General features: G+C 40.9%; 1 protein-coding gene across 2 annotated transcripts in view; it reads right to left on the reverse strand.

Annotated features, from left to right (window-relative positions):
• Positions 1-14,056, reverse strand: part of cdc42bpb (CDC42 binding protein kinase beta (DMPK-like)) — a 56,848-nt gene that overhangs the window by 2,861 nt on the left and 39,931 nt on the right. For both annotated transcript variants that reach the window (XM_079474716.1, XM_079474715.1), the window contains exons 13-33: positions 13,629-13,739; positions 13,285-13,532; positions 12,449-12,554; positions 12,222-12,346; positions 12,014-12,119; positions 8,997-9,145; positions 8,293-8,390; positions 8,130-8,209; positions 5,321-5,395; positions 5,032-5,103; positions 4,821-4,926; positions 4,447-4,583; positions 4,144-4,283; positions 3,684-3,765; positions 3,379-3,595; positions 3,197-3,259; positions 2,508-3,104; positions 1,586-1,683; positions 1,385-1,469; positions 281-401; positions 82-199 (exon numbers count right to left, since the gene is read on the reverse strand). In XM_079474716.1, the coding sequence (XP_079330842.1) occupies positions 82-199; positions 281-401; positions 1,385-1,469; positions 1,586-1,683; positions 2,508-3,104; positions 3,197-3,259; positions 3,379-3,595; positions 3,684-3,765; positions 4,144-4,283; positions 4,447-4,583; positions 4,821-4,926; positions 5,032-5,103; positions 5,321-5,395; positions 8,130-8,209; positions 8,293-8,390; positions 8,997-9,145; positions 12,014-12,119; positions 12,222-12,346; positions 12,449-12,554; positions 13,285-13,532; positions 13,629-13,739 (2,934 nt within the window). The remainder of the gene's footprint in view (positions 1-81; positions 200-280; positions 402-1,384; positions 1,470-1,585; positions 1,684-2,507; positions 3,105-3,196; positions 3,260-3,378; positions 3,596-3,683; positions 3,766-4,143; positions 4,284-4,446; positions 4,584-4,820; positions 4,927-5,031; positions 5,104-5,320; positions 5,396-8,129; positions 8,210-8,292; positions 8,391-8,996; positions 9,146-12,013; positions 12,120-12,221; positions 12,347-12,448; positions 12,555-13,284; positions 13,533-13,628; positions 13,740-14,056) is intronic.

A 14,056-nucleotide genomic window follows, 5' to 3' on the forward strand; every position in this document is an offset into this window, starting at 1 on the left:
CAGTCCTTACAATTTAAGCTCCCAGCATCAAATTGACAAAGTGAGAATGGGATCGAAATGCTCTCAGAATAACGACATTACCAGGGGTAAATCCATGAGAACCTGCATGCCATCACCCGGGCCCATGTGAGCAACGTGGTTGAAGTTGGTGGGGTTGGAGATCAGCTTTGATCTCATCTCAGGATCCCTCAGCATTTCCCTATAAAACAAATAGAGAAATAATGTAACGCATAGAAGTGCAGATGTGATGTGTGAAATCAGCATCTTGAAGCTTTCTGACCTTCTCTGCTGTAGCCGCTCCTCATCTGGCACTTTAAAGAGGAACTTCCTCTTACTGCGTGTCCTCACCATCAACTTCTTGCTGTTGTCTGAGGTCTCAGGGATGGCCAGTTCACAGCCCTCTGCAAAAACAACAGAGAAAGGAGTGGAATTTGGAACTTAAACATTTTTGTTATAGTTAACATTGAGGCTCATGTCATACACATTATAGTACTGTGTCCTATTATCATAGGGACACGAAGTTATTTTTAAAACAAACGCAATAAAAACATGGCCAATGAATTCGACATTTTCTCTTTGACACATTTTCCAATGTTGGGTAAATAAAGTCAATGCTGGAGACGGCTCATCATAGACCACAGGCGTAAGCTCACAGCCGCGGGTGTCTGAACGTACAGTGGAACATGTTCGCAGCGAGCCTGGAGGAGGTGTGAGGTCATTTCGGTTTACTAAACAAAAGCGTCTTTATCGAGAGGGCAATCTGCCAGTGTGGGTAGGAAGTGAATTGTAAATGGAGCAGAAAGGGTGGAGCCATACATTTGGTTACCTGGATAACTCTTATAGAGTCATCTACGACTAAGATCTGTTGAACTTTGCCCGAAATGTCAAGTATGAGCATGTGTGAGCCTGCTAATATACATCCCTCTGTCACAGGAAGCTGATGATTGACACTTTATGGAAGGCATAATTCGTTATCTGTGGATTACTGTAAGAGACTAGCCATAATTTCATCATTTAAATGAACAGTTTCTTTAAATCTGTAAACATCTTGTTCCGATGAACACAAAGACATTTGGAAGAATGCTTGCCATTAACTACCATAGTAGGAAAAATTAAGAGGCTAGTCGAAAGTTTCCCAGAACTGTTTGATTTCCTACATTCTTCAAAATGGCCTTTGCTTGTGTTCAACAAAGACATTTATAAAATATTTGTTCCAACCATTGGTAGTCAATGGTGGCCAAGAACTGTTTACAAGCTTGTGTCACGCGCATTTTTCCAAATATTTTTCTCTTGAGGGTAAGTGAATGATGAATTTCATTTTTTTGGTGGACTTTAAGCCAACATAACATTCAGAAAACAAGTGTATGGAGGGGTGGGATCAGACCTGAGGAGTTGTTGCTGAAGTAGATAAGATGGGGCTGCTCGTTGCCCAACATGTTCAGACTGCCCTCCACATTCAGGGGTCGAATCTACAGACAGTCCACAGTTATATCAGTTTTCAAATTATAACTATAAAGAATGTTAAAAACCCAAATAACTTCATTACCTATAAAACAACTAAAATACATTAGAAAACTTCACTCACCTTTCTTAAAGAAATGGTCTGGACCCATTCTGTAGTGTGAACATCAAACACATCCACTCCATAATCACTGTACACGGTCAAGTAGTTGGAATTTGAACCTATAAAGAGTAAATGTGCATTTATATATACCATATTTCATATTTATGATCAGACTGCGCTAGATGAAACATTCTGTGTTTCTTAAAGACTGACTGACCTGCTGTAAAACTTATTTTGTGTCTTAAACAGACGCAAGATGACAAGATTTTCATTTCACAGCCAATCACAACAAAAACATCTGGACGTGTTCGCTGTTTGCATGCTTCCTCACGCTCGTAACACGGCTGAAGAACGTTAATATATGGACACACATTTCATGTTTTCATGACTACAGTGACGTTTCTCAAGATGGGATTCTTGTTACAGTTGTCTTGTCTGAACTTGACAGATTTGTAATGAAATAGCCAATGTTTCTTAACTTCTATAATCAATCTTTCCTAGGCTTGTCCATGTATGATGTAGAATAAACATGAGAATTGGGTTTTTGGTCAAATGAGTGGAATTTGGTCACAATGCAATTTTTTTTTTATAAATGTAAGTAAATGCATATTGCTTGTCGCAAATTCTTAACACAGTTGCTTTGATACTCAAATACATGGGCTCTCAAACTTATTTGCAAAGCCCACTTGTGTAGGGGGCCCCCAAATTAAAACGTATAATTTTAAACTCAGACTAAATAAACCAAAATTAATACATTTATTTACTAAGGTTATGAACTATTATCTTTTAGCTGTTGGTTTTATTTTATTATGCTTGATTGCCACGAATTTATGATGCATTTCAATATTTCGATAAATGGCACAAAACCTGTGGAACCCCCTGGATCCGTGTTGGGGCCTCCCAGTATGAGAACCCCTGCTCTAATAATTTGCCTGACACTTACTGAAAGCAAGCGGTATGGCTGGCCACATCAGCTCATGCGTTCGAGACCTCCGTCCCTGAGCGTCCACGTACACTCCCAGTTGATTGAAGCACAGCAGAAATTCATTGGCCCCTACTTCCATAGCGTGCATGGCGTCCAGGGGCGGTTGGGCCAAAAACGCTAGCGAGGGGTCTGCGGGGCTCACCAGACTCACGGGGGAAGACTCTCCCTGCATGGCCAGCAAAGCAAAGCCTGATGGGTAACCCACGCACAGCCGGTCACGGACGATTCGGAGCCACTGGGCGATACCGGGTGCCTGCACCTCCCACAGTTTGCGATGGTGAGGCTTTGCACGTGTGATTTCGTAGCAGAGGACCTGTCGCTTCACAGCAGCCAGAAGACACGCTGGGCCACCAGGGCGTAGGGTACCTATGGTCATAGCCTGGCAGCCTTTTGTTTCTGTGAGTTTGGCATCGAAAGCGGCTTCGACACCATCTAATGCCGCCCAGGGGTATAAATGGACGTGACGGTTCCGGCCGCAAAGCAAGGCCACCATCTTCTCTTTTGGAATGAGCTCAATCTGGCAGACCTTTTTGCAGTCGGCGGCACGAACGATGACTAAAAGAGGATTATGGGTAATTAGCAGAAGGTTCTGGAACAGTTTAAGATGAAAATAATGGCGGAAAACAAAGTAGCAGAAAGAACTTTACCATCTCTGGTGATCTCAACTACAAACAGGCCGTCTTCGGTCCCCAAGGCAACTCGCTCTCGATCTTCAGAGATAAAAGCATTTCAGGAGAGATCCAAACAGAACAGACAGATTGTGAATGTGGGCTCTTTCTCACACAAACACCTTTAAACCTGACATCACATGAAGTACCACGGCACTCACCTAAGATGGCAGCTGAGAGTGTTGTTTTGATGGCGGGAAGGCTGCTGTCGTAAGCCTCGTGCAGAAGATGAACCACACGGTTCTTCAGGCGGTTCTTGGCCAAGATGTTCTGCAGACCCTCCAGGATTCCCACCCACTTCCTCTTCTCCGCCTCGCTCTCGGCCAAAAGCAGCAGAGGCACCGGTTGGATTAAGGAGTTTAGTGCGGATGATGTTACCTGCACAGTTCAGAAAATAAAATAAAAGTCAATTTTCAAAATGATGCACACACATGCAATAATAACAATACGTTTTTTAGGAGCATACCCTGAATATGCAAGGAATGTCTTTACGGCTGGCATGGATCACATCAGAGGCCAACACAGAGCTTACAGAAAAGCCCTCATCTCTGGAAGAACAAGGGACAGTAACAATAGTTACTAAAATAAAAAAAAACAATTCAAGACATACTTTTTTTCATACAAACTATTGGTAAATAGTGAACTTGAGAATCAATATTTAGAAAATGTATCTGTTTATTCCTTATATTGATGACAAAACAAAAGCTATTATGTCAAAGATGGCGCTGTCAGCCTATCAGTGAAATGGCACCTGTCACAAAAACAAAGCACAAAACTTGTTTCCACAGTTTTGGCTGTGGGGTTTGAGGCAACAAATATTTCAGAATTCTGTCAGTCAGTCACTTACTCACCTCCGAGTATTACATTTACTTTACATCATTATCTGACCTGAGTGTACGTGATGAGAGAACATGACTAATTCTGACCTCAAGTCGAGGACTTGACTGGCCATAACAACCGGCTGAGTGGACTTCCCTTCAGGCACCTCGTAGAGGAAGAGTTTACAGTCACACACTACAGCGTAGGCTCTCTGCCAGCCCTTCTTCACTCCTGTGGGTTTTGGGATCTGAAAAACACAAAATAAATGTTAGGTTAACAATGGAATTTTATCAATGCACAAATCTTCAATAGTAAAATATTATTCAAGTTTGTTTTTAATGAACGTGTTTCTAATATCATCATTCAACCCTAAAAATAAAAATAAACTGTTACTACAATATTATCCTCACCCTGACAAAGCCTTTGTAAGCTGTGCCAATGCCTCTCTGCACATCAATACCCAGAGGTCTCTTAGCCTGCTCCGGAGGAATGGGGCAAAGCTGTGGCGCGTTGTCTTTACACAACACGTGGCAGATGAAAGAGCATACTATAAGAGACGAGGACAGATACAATGAGGAACTGGTGATTTAACCTTCACACACACACGCACAGTTCAAAAGAAACGACTCTTTATACAAATGAAACATTTTCATTGCCTTCTGATCAAACCTAGCTCGCAACTAATGTTAAGATCAAAAGCTCTTTATCTTCTCCATAAAACCTGCCAGTTTGGTTTTCTTATCAAAGACATTTTTTATCCTTCAGTGACACCCGGCTGGCTTACCTTCGCAGGCGTAGCCTTGTCGGATCTGACCCACCATAAGTGAGGTACAGTGAGTGCATTGGGTCGGGCTGGAGAAGGTCTTGATGCTCAGCTGGTGAGCTTTAGGCTGTTGACACAGACAAATTGTGAACAGTTTGAGCAATAAGTAAAAACTGAAACCAAAAGGCAGAGCCGAGGATGGAAATGGATGGATTGGCGAATGAATCTGTACCTTTGGTGCACTGAGAGTGGGCTGATAAAGTGGAGACGGTGCATTAGTGGTAGCTTGAGGCCTCGCTGGTTCCTGGAGTATTAAAAAACAGTTACAGAGCATCTTCTAAGAAAGCAAATGGTGGATATAAAACATTTAAATGTTACGTTTCAGTCAGCTTTTTTTGATTTGTCAAGCTTTTTCCCACCGAGGATTAACCAGGAACTGACTAAATCAATGACTGATGTATCAGACAGGACCTCTAAGAGTGATGGAATGTAATAGGAAGCGTGAGGAGGTGGACACTCACATCCTGTTCTGAAGCCACCGCTGGTGAGGTTTCTGACTTCTGGGGTGTGGTATCCAAATCACCAATAGAGCTCGTCTGAGGGGAAAGACGACATGAGTGAAATAGCCCAAAACGTGTGAGTTACATTTCTGGCGTGCTATTTTTACTCCATCTACACAACATATTTTGTCCTACAGCTTCCTGTTGCTCACAATTATGATAAAACATCCTTTAACCCCCACCAATTGATATTTACAAATCAAAAGCCACACATACTGTACATTATCACAGAATTGTTCAAATATATTAGATTACATAAGTGTTCAGAGGTCACATGCTTACATGTGAAAATCATGAGAGGATCACAAGTTTAAGCCCTATTTATAGATGATGCTCTGATCGTATAGCTCAGCAGGACCTCTGAATAGAATTCACTCAATTTAATTGAATTTACTAAACTAGAATTGACAGTTTCTGAAGAAATTGTGAATGGTTGACGGGGTTGATACTTGTGTAAAACCCCCTTTTTTTGTAGGACACAAAAGAAGATATTTTGAGAAATAGTTTTGTGGTTTTGTCCATACAATGGAAGTCAATGTGGTCCAATGTTGTTTGGTTATCAACATTCTTCCAAGTTTCTTTTGTGTCGTAAAGAAGAAAGATTTTTCCTCCGTATGCATTTCTTCTACAGCATAGTGTGACAAGTTATGTGCTGTAGTATAGTAAGGAGTTTGTTGACGCTTCCTAAACCGTTAGCATGTGCATTAGTCTTATCAAACATCGCTTATCACATGTGGGTTTGTGATTTTTGGCGGAACACATGAACTTTGCAGTGTATAACTCAAACCCAAATGCCTTTGTAAAACCAAACACTAAAACAACATTCAGGCATCCAATAAAACTCTAAAATAACAACGTTTAGCAAGCACACACATTCGAATGTGAACTAAATATGTCTGTCACAAATGAATGCACACAATAATGAGTGACAGAAAAGGGAATTCACATCAAACTCCCTTTACAATCTATTATTTGTTTAACAGACAAGCAAGCACATCCTCGCAAAACTCATCTCTGTCTATGGACTCTTATAAATAACACTGATACGCCCCCCATAATTGACTAACATTTCCTTTATTTAATTCGATTTGTTGTACGGCCGGTTGTCTCAATCATTCAGTCCACATTACGAATACTCTGAGAGTTAACCAACATGATTTGGTGCCTTAACAGTCTAGTCAAATGAAAAGTGATGTTATTTGCGCTAGGGCTTTAACAGGTTAGAAGGCAATAGAATGGTTAATGCTAACAGGGGAATGCTAATTCTGAGTCATGCTCCAAGCATTTTCGCACGCTAACATTTAGCACCTACGATTAGATTGTGCTGGATCTATCATCTGGATGCATTACGACAGGAAAAAGAGGGCCAGCAGACAAAAAAATTGAATCAACAGGTTGGCGTGCTGGTCAGGCTGTAAACTGTAAAGCGATTTATATTTTGTATTAAAAGTTAAATTCCAATGATTTCAATCAATGCTACGTTTAGACAGAAAGTACAAGGAGCAGCACTAAACTTCATTTTACTTTTTGTCAAAAAAGTGTTTTTTTGTCTGCTGACAGATGACTCCCGAGGTTACAGGTCACAGAGGGAGGAGCTTTGTTCACACTTACTGCATCCCAAAGCGCAAGCAGAGATGATGCGGATGAGGAGGATACGCAGTCCTTTTTTATGAGGGGGACAAAAATGAGATGACAGGTAATACAGTTTTACTTGTTGTTTTGAACTTTCTTTGACTTGTTCTCCACACAACCTGTAGATCACGTCCACTTTTCTAAACTGAAGCATGGAAGCCCTTTCCTGATGAGGCATTATTGAAACAGAGCTCTGGACGCCTATAATCATCGTTTGCCTTGATCTGTGATTGGATGATCGTCAGTGCATGATGGGTCATTGGGAACTGAAATGACTCTATAATTGTAGTAAGTTCATCACACTCCGTCATTAGCTGCTGTTCCAATGTAATCTTTTGAGTGCGCTACATAAGAGCTAACAGGGAGTCTGAGTGGTCTCATCAGCGCTTCCTCTTGTACATCAATGCCGTTTTACATGATATGTGGTAACCTTGAGTGTTCGGCTTATTTTTAAAATGGAAGGAAAACGGCAGAACAGACCCAACACTGTTAATCTAGCGGTGTCTGAAATCGACTGTGTTCCCTATATAGTGCACTATATATGTTTACAATACCTTATATAAGAGTGAATGTGGATACAACAAACATATAAACTCCAATCATCATCAATCATTTAAGTTCTATTTGTTCTATTAATCAACTTTATAATTATTATATTTTAAGTTTTCCTGTGGCTCAGTGGTTAGAGCATGGCGCTAGTAACGCCAATGTCATGAGTTCAAAAAATGACAAACATTGCCTCATCACAGTCCATTTCGTTCACTTGCATTATCTTTACTAGCTTTTATATCTATGTAAAAAGACTATGTCTATAGATTGCCCGGCGCAAACGTGCTGCCCATAGCAAGCCATGTAAAACACATGAAAGAGTGTTGTGATTGAGTGCATCAGAGATCCCCAGAACCAGTATTAACCCGTCAGTGTCTCGACGTTTAAAAGCCGCAGTCTTCTCCCGAGTTTAATGTGGCTACATTAGACATTACCTCATCGTTCTGATAAACAACTAACTAGTTCTCTGATGTTCTGAGGTCCGGAGATTATTATAATGATGACATGGACAAAGAGAGGCTTGTTCAAGGCTCGTGAGGCAGTAATGCATCATCAGATGCATCAGCCAGATATAATGAGAAACACTCACTCTGAATGTCAGGTCATGAGCGAGGGGGGAGGTATTGAAGTACTCGAAGATGGAGTCCTGAAAGTCTGGCAGCTTCAGGCCTACAGATGAGAGAAAACCAAATTGTAAGGAAGGAAATTAAACCAAGCAAAAAAATTATTACAAATTTTCATTAGTTTTTTACCTTTGTCTGTCCGTGAGCGGCTATCCTCCATTTCCTTCTGCAAGTTCTCCATCTGTTCTTCCAGCTCTCTGTTCTTGGCCTCAGTATCCTTCAGTTTGCTGTAGGTCAAGAGAGACCAAACAGTGCGTCACAACAAACAGTATGGACAACAGTTTAAAGTTTCCCATTCCCTAGACTTAAACCCGCAACTTTCAAATTTAAGACATCTGAAGAACTTTCAGCTACTTTTTTCTGACTTTACTTGGGCCTAGTCCACATAGTACACAGGGATTTTTATAAACTGAGCGTTCATTTTTCGTATAAAAATTTTGCGTCCACACGAAAATGCAAAAAGCGCTATAAAGCGCTGTCAAAAGTATGCCAAGCCAACAGTTGGCGATATAACCAAAAGTCTAAAGCCGTGTTGGCCAAACAGAAGCCTGGAATCTGATGTCAAATAAAGGAGGTGGTCAAATCTTCGGTATCACCGTCTACACGACAACACTGAATCCGGAGTTTCTAATCTTCACCCTGACAGGAGTTATTTTTTTTAAAAGTCTGGTTTCAGTGACCGAGTACTGCTTTTGCGTGTGGACGAAATGCCAAACCTGTGTTTGTGTGGACAGAGCCTCATACAGACCCAACTGCTGCTACTTAGCCGAGTTTATCAACACCTTTCTGAATATATTAAAAGATTGTCTATTACAGCACAATCAAAGACCGACCTCTCAAATGAGATGTTGGCCGCTTTGACCTTGCGCAGCTCTTCCTGAACCAGTTGCTTGGCACGGATTTCTGCTTCTAAGGCCGACTGCAGTTCCAGACGTGCAGACATGTCCAATTTCTGACTGCGACGCACCTTCCACAAGGGATCCTGTAAAGGAAAGGACATGCAGTTTATAAACTAAGCCATTTTTTTCCGTTAGCTTAACTCTGAAGCATATATTCCTTAAAGATGGTCAAGATGTTGCGTTCACACCGCCAGTGATTTTGCTGTGTGTCACTAGTCTCTGTCTATCAGGTCGATGATTCTGGTTGTCTTTTTACCAGTAAGAAGCTGCAGTAACTGATGAAAGATGGATGACGTGAGCTCAATGGACGTAGCTCCAAAAAGTGGCTCATTTGCATAAAGTTGAACAATTCTCAACTTTCTTGTGTTGCTGGCCACGGCCACTTGCCGTCATGTCACTAGCCCGTTTTCCATCACCCTGGTTTTATGTGCATTTTGAAGTTTCACATCGAACACAAAATAAAATCCCTTAATTTACCCAAAAAACTTTACGCTCGCTTGAGGTGGCTTTTCTTTTTCGCAAAAAACAGATAGGAATAGGAAATGGAAATGCATTTGCCGAATAAATTTTTACTAAGCAAACATAAAACCATAGGAGGTTGTTACCGCTGATGGTGTCTTTCTGGTTTCTGGTCTTTTTATTAACTGTTTTGCTAAGATCACTCACCAATTTCGCATTGGTTTTTCCTTCTGTTATTGCGAACTTTGTAAAGATTTGAATCCTGTTTTGATAGAAACCTGGCTTCTGTCGCTAGGCTGCTATTGAAATGAATGTCGCCACCATTCGTTGACTGTGTGAAAGGGACTTAAAGGACAAGAAAGGCCAAAAAATACATAGACCTTTAAATTCTGTCACTTCGAAACTAACTATATAATGTATTACTTCTTTTAATATCAAACATGTATTGTAACCATTAAATTGTTGACTAAATTCTACAACAAACCAGCATACATGAAAAATTATACCCAAATAGACTCCACCACATAACACAGACCTCAAAATCCCGCCTAGCAAAAATAAAACGTAATCCCCTAAAATGCATTCGCCATAAACCCAAGGACTCGCGAGAGGCTTATCTTAGATCGCCAACAGTTTAATAGCTATTGATCTCAGCTGTCAGCAAACCATTCCAGCACCTACATGTGTGGCTACACAACAAGATAGAGATTGACAAAAGAAAAACAGCCAATGGCTGAAGGACAGCTGAATATTGTGGAGTAAAAAAAGAGGATTACGTCTATTTTACTGTTCAAACACATGATCTGATGATGGCACATGCGCGTAGCTTCAGCCTATGTGTCTTCACAGCTGATGGGAAGTGGGCAGCAGCGATGGGCATTTATGGGATGTTACTGGCAGAACTCATCAGCTTTACATTAGTGCTCTGAGACTGCAGGCCCTCTTAAACCGTCCAGATTGGCTCTTAAACACTCACGGTCTGGTTTTATACTGAGGAACTCAGTCTTTTGTCTAAGATTGTCCAGTTAATGAGTTCTCAGTAAGACAGATCTGATATCCATCCAACAGCGTGCAGGCGGAAAGTGAAGCGTATACACACTGACCTCAGAAGATCGATGGCCTTTACTGAAATGTTTTTCGTGTTTTATGAATTATGTTTAGCAAATGGGGAGATGATGCAGCACTTCCATTCATCTGCCCTTTGAGGTTTTCATGTTTTCTTTTTATAAATCCCTGTGATATTGTTTGATAGGTTTAGTTACATTACAGCCATTCACTATAATGCTAGTTAGTGGGAAATGGTATGGGGGGGATTTTCATTCTACAGAGCATTTGATTGGACAGAAATCTGTGTAGTGTAAGATGAGTCATCAGTATGTTTGGGATTTTTTGACATCAAACGCTATACATTGGAAAAATCTGCTTTAAAATGAGTTGTCAGCATTAAGCATACAGTTTTTTTTTTCAAACATTACAAACATGGACTAAAAGCCACAAGACTTCACTTTGATGTCACATGATCAAACAGGCCTGGACAGATGAATGACAGATTGATTGGCCAGCAGCCAACAAGACAATCTTGAGCTCCGCCTGAAGGTTTGCTGGAAGCACTCACCCGCTTGGTGACCCGTGGTGCCACCATAGACCTATGGGCCGGGATGTTTACTCCAGAACCTTGCTGATATAGTAATCAAAGTGACCAAACATGAACAAAGACACAGAATTGAACAGATCTATTCATCAGATTCCCTTAAGAAACATTAGTGGAATTACAAAGTGATGTCGAGTCATACTCAGACAACAAATGCTTTGTCTAGAAACTATCTTCAAATAAACAAAACCACAACAGGACATTCTTTATTCAATGTAATTTAAAATAAGGTCAGTGACACCATGCATGGGAACTTTATGACATACTTTATCAGTTGCGAAGCTCAAAAGATGTCTATGTTTACCCCATCTTGCAGCAACCCAACAATGAAGTCAATTAGTAAGTAAATATGTGAATAAGCAAAACTGATCAGATCTGGATTCAAGCCAAACCTTCTTGGCGACAGATCAATAGTTCTCATCAGCAGATCCCAATATGGCAATTACAGTCATTACTTTCCTTTTTTGGAAACATACTAATGTCAATCCCCTTCCTACAGTTTGTCCTGAACCTCCTTCAGGATAATAACTCAAACGTGACCCTCACTCACCTACAACACTAACATGTCACTTCCCTTCGGTCAATTTCCATTAGATTTGCGATTTAAAGCGCTCAACAGAACATGCTTATCTTGATCTTAATTTTATCAGCCCAGGCTGTTACTGTGCTATGGCTCAAAGGAGTTACAGAGAAAAAGAGAGAGATTTCCACTGACTGACAAATTTAGTAGTAGTCTCCCAGAGAGACGGGAAAGTGGAGCATAACAGCAGATCAACCGTTGAACTGGTTGCTCATGCAGCTGTGAGAACGTGTTGTGAAAATCAGAGATAGTGATGTTTACCAGCGTTCTGGAACCCAGACTGGAGCTACGCAGAGACTCCAACTCCTCCGTCATCTTGGAGGCCAAAGCCTGAAGGTATCCACGTGCATCTTTCTCATCGCTGACCCTTTAAAAACACACATATTCATGGTTTTGAAAAACACATTCATTCAAGCGCTTCACAGGCAAGCCAATACTGTATTTTATTTATGTGTGTGATCTTTCACACCATTGGATGATCTCGGCGATCTGTGCTTCCCAGTGTGCAACGCTCTCTTTTTTAGATGCTAGATCCTGGAGCTCATCCTCCAGCTGCCTGTTCTGAGCGGTCAACTTGTCCACGAATGTGCAGAGCTGAAAATTTAGATTTGAGTGGAAATGGTCACACGATGTCACTCAAACAAACAAACAAACAAACAAACTCAATGCTGCTTCAAGCTAAAAAGAAAGAGATACCCTGTCTGTTTCTGCGGTGAGTTTGCGGTTTTCCTCTGCCAGATGATTGCGTTCACGTTCATACTCGTCTTTCAGGGTGCCTGTGGCCTCGTCCATCTCAGTTTGCCTGTGGATTGGGAGAGAACAAGCGGTCAAGGTTTTTAAAATGTATTTTAGACAATATTAACTTCGGAATTAGGGCTGCAATGTATAACAAATATTGCAACAGATTTCGCAATAGTTCGCAATAACTGAATGATTTTCAATTTAAAAATATCAATGCAAATTGCAGATAGGTAGTATTTAACGGTGCAATGTGTGATATTTAAAAGGATTTATTGAAAGAAATATAATATACATGACTATGTTTTCAGAGGTCTATAAAGACCTTAAATGAATGGAGCGTTATGTTGTTATTACCTTTGAATATGCTATTTCTATCTACAAACCGCAGGTCCCTTTGCATGGAATTCGCCATGTTTTTCAACAGTAGCTTAAAACGGACAAACTGCTCTACCGAGTGCGTGTCTTTAATATGTTATCATCTTCGTCAAAGAAGCAAAAAACGAGACAACATCTTAAGTATTGTGTTAGCCGCCATAGTACTTGGAAAGGGAGGGGTTATAATTCAGTTATAATATATTTTGATATCATTTAAACTATTTTTAAACTATCGCAATTTTCTTCAACATAGCCATTAACTCAACAGTAACTTAAACCTTAATTGATGAAAATGTGTCATTTATAAACCAGCTAACTTGTAGGCTAATTTTGATCATCTTGAAGAAGCTATCGATTCACAGGCCTGTCTAACATATATCGACCCATCAGTAATTGTTTTTGCTAACAATCCTCACCGCTCTCTCTTGGCCTTTTCCAGTTTGTCTTTGAGCACCATCAGCTCTTTTTGCGTTGACAGCTGCTGGCTCTCTGAGTCCCGAAGCTCCTTTCTCAGGTTCTTCAGCTCTGTAGTGTGAGAAGCTTCACGCCTTACCAGCTCCTCTTCATAGAAAAGCACTTTTTTATCCAGCTCCGACTTCACCTTGGTGAGCTCCTGCTGGGTCTCTGACCCGAGGCCTGATGCACGACCGCTTCCCTGCTTCACCTGAGAGAAAGAGAGAGATCAGCGTTATCAGCTGAGCTACTGGAAAACTACACGATGGCTGAAAATGATCGGAGTGTGAAAGATGTGACCTCTGACCTTGAGTGTTTCCAACTCGCCCTCCAATTGTTTGGAGTAGACTTCACTGTGCTCTCTGAGCTTACGCTCCTTGGAGGCTTCGGCACGCGCGTCCTCCAGCTGAGATTCCAGCTAAACAAAAACAACTCACATTGGTCATTCTTTTACCCATAAAACCTTTACTTTTGACCTAATCACAACCAGTCACACATGCTGTGTGTCAAGTTTCATTTTGATCTGAAGGACGAAAGACTTCCTGACATCAAAAGTTCCCATAAGAAAAGCAACAATTCTTAAAGCAACAATTCATGTCACAATATACATCCTCCCAAAGTCTTGTTTAAAAGAGACCAATAAAACGAGACAAAGAAAGAGAAAGTAAAAACTGGGCAGCTGGGAGTGCGGAAAGCCCTTGATTCCCCAAACCCGCAGCATTCAGCAGTGAGCCT

This window comes from Barbatula barbatula, assembly GCF_947034865.1.
Source record: "Barbatula barbatula genome assembly, chromosome: 15".
NCBI classification, from domain to species: domain Eukaryota; kingdom Metazoa; phylum Chordata; class Actinopteri; order Cypriniformes; family Nemacheilidae; genus Barbatula; species Barbatula barbatula.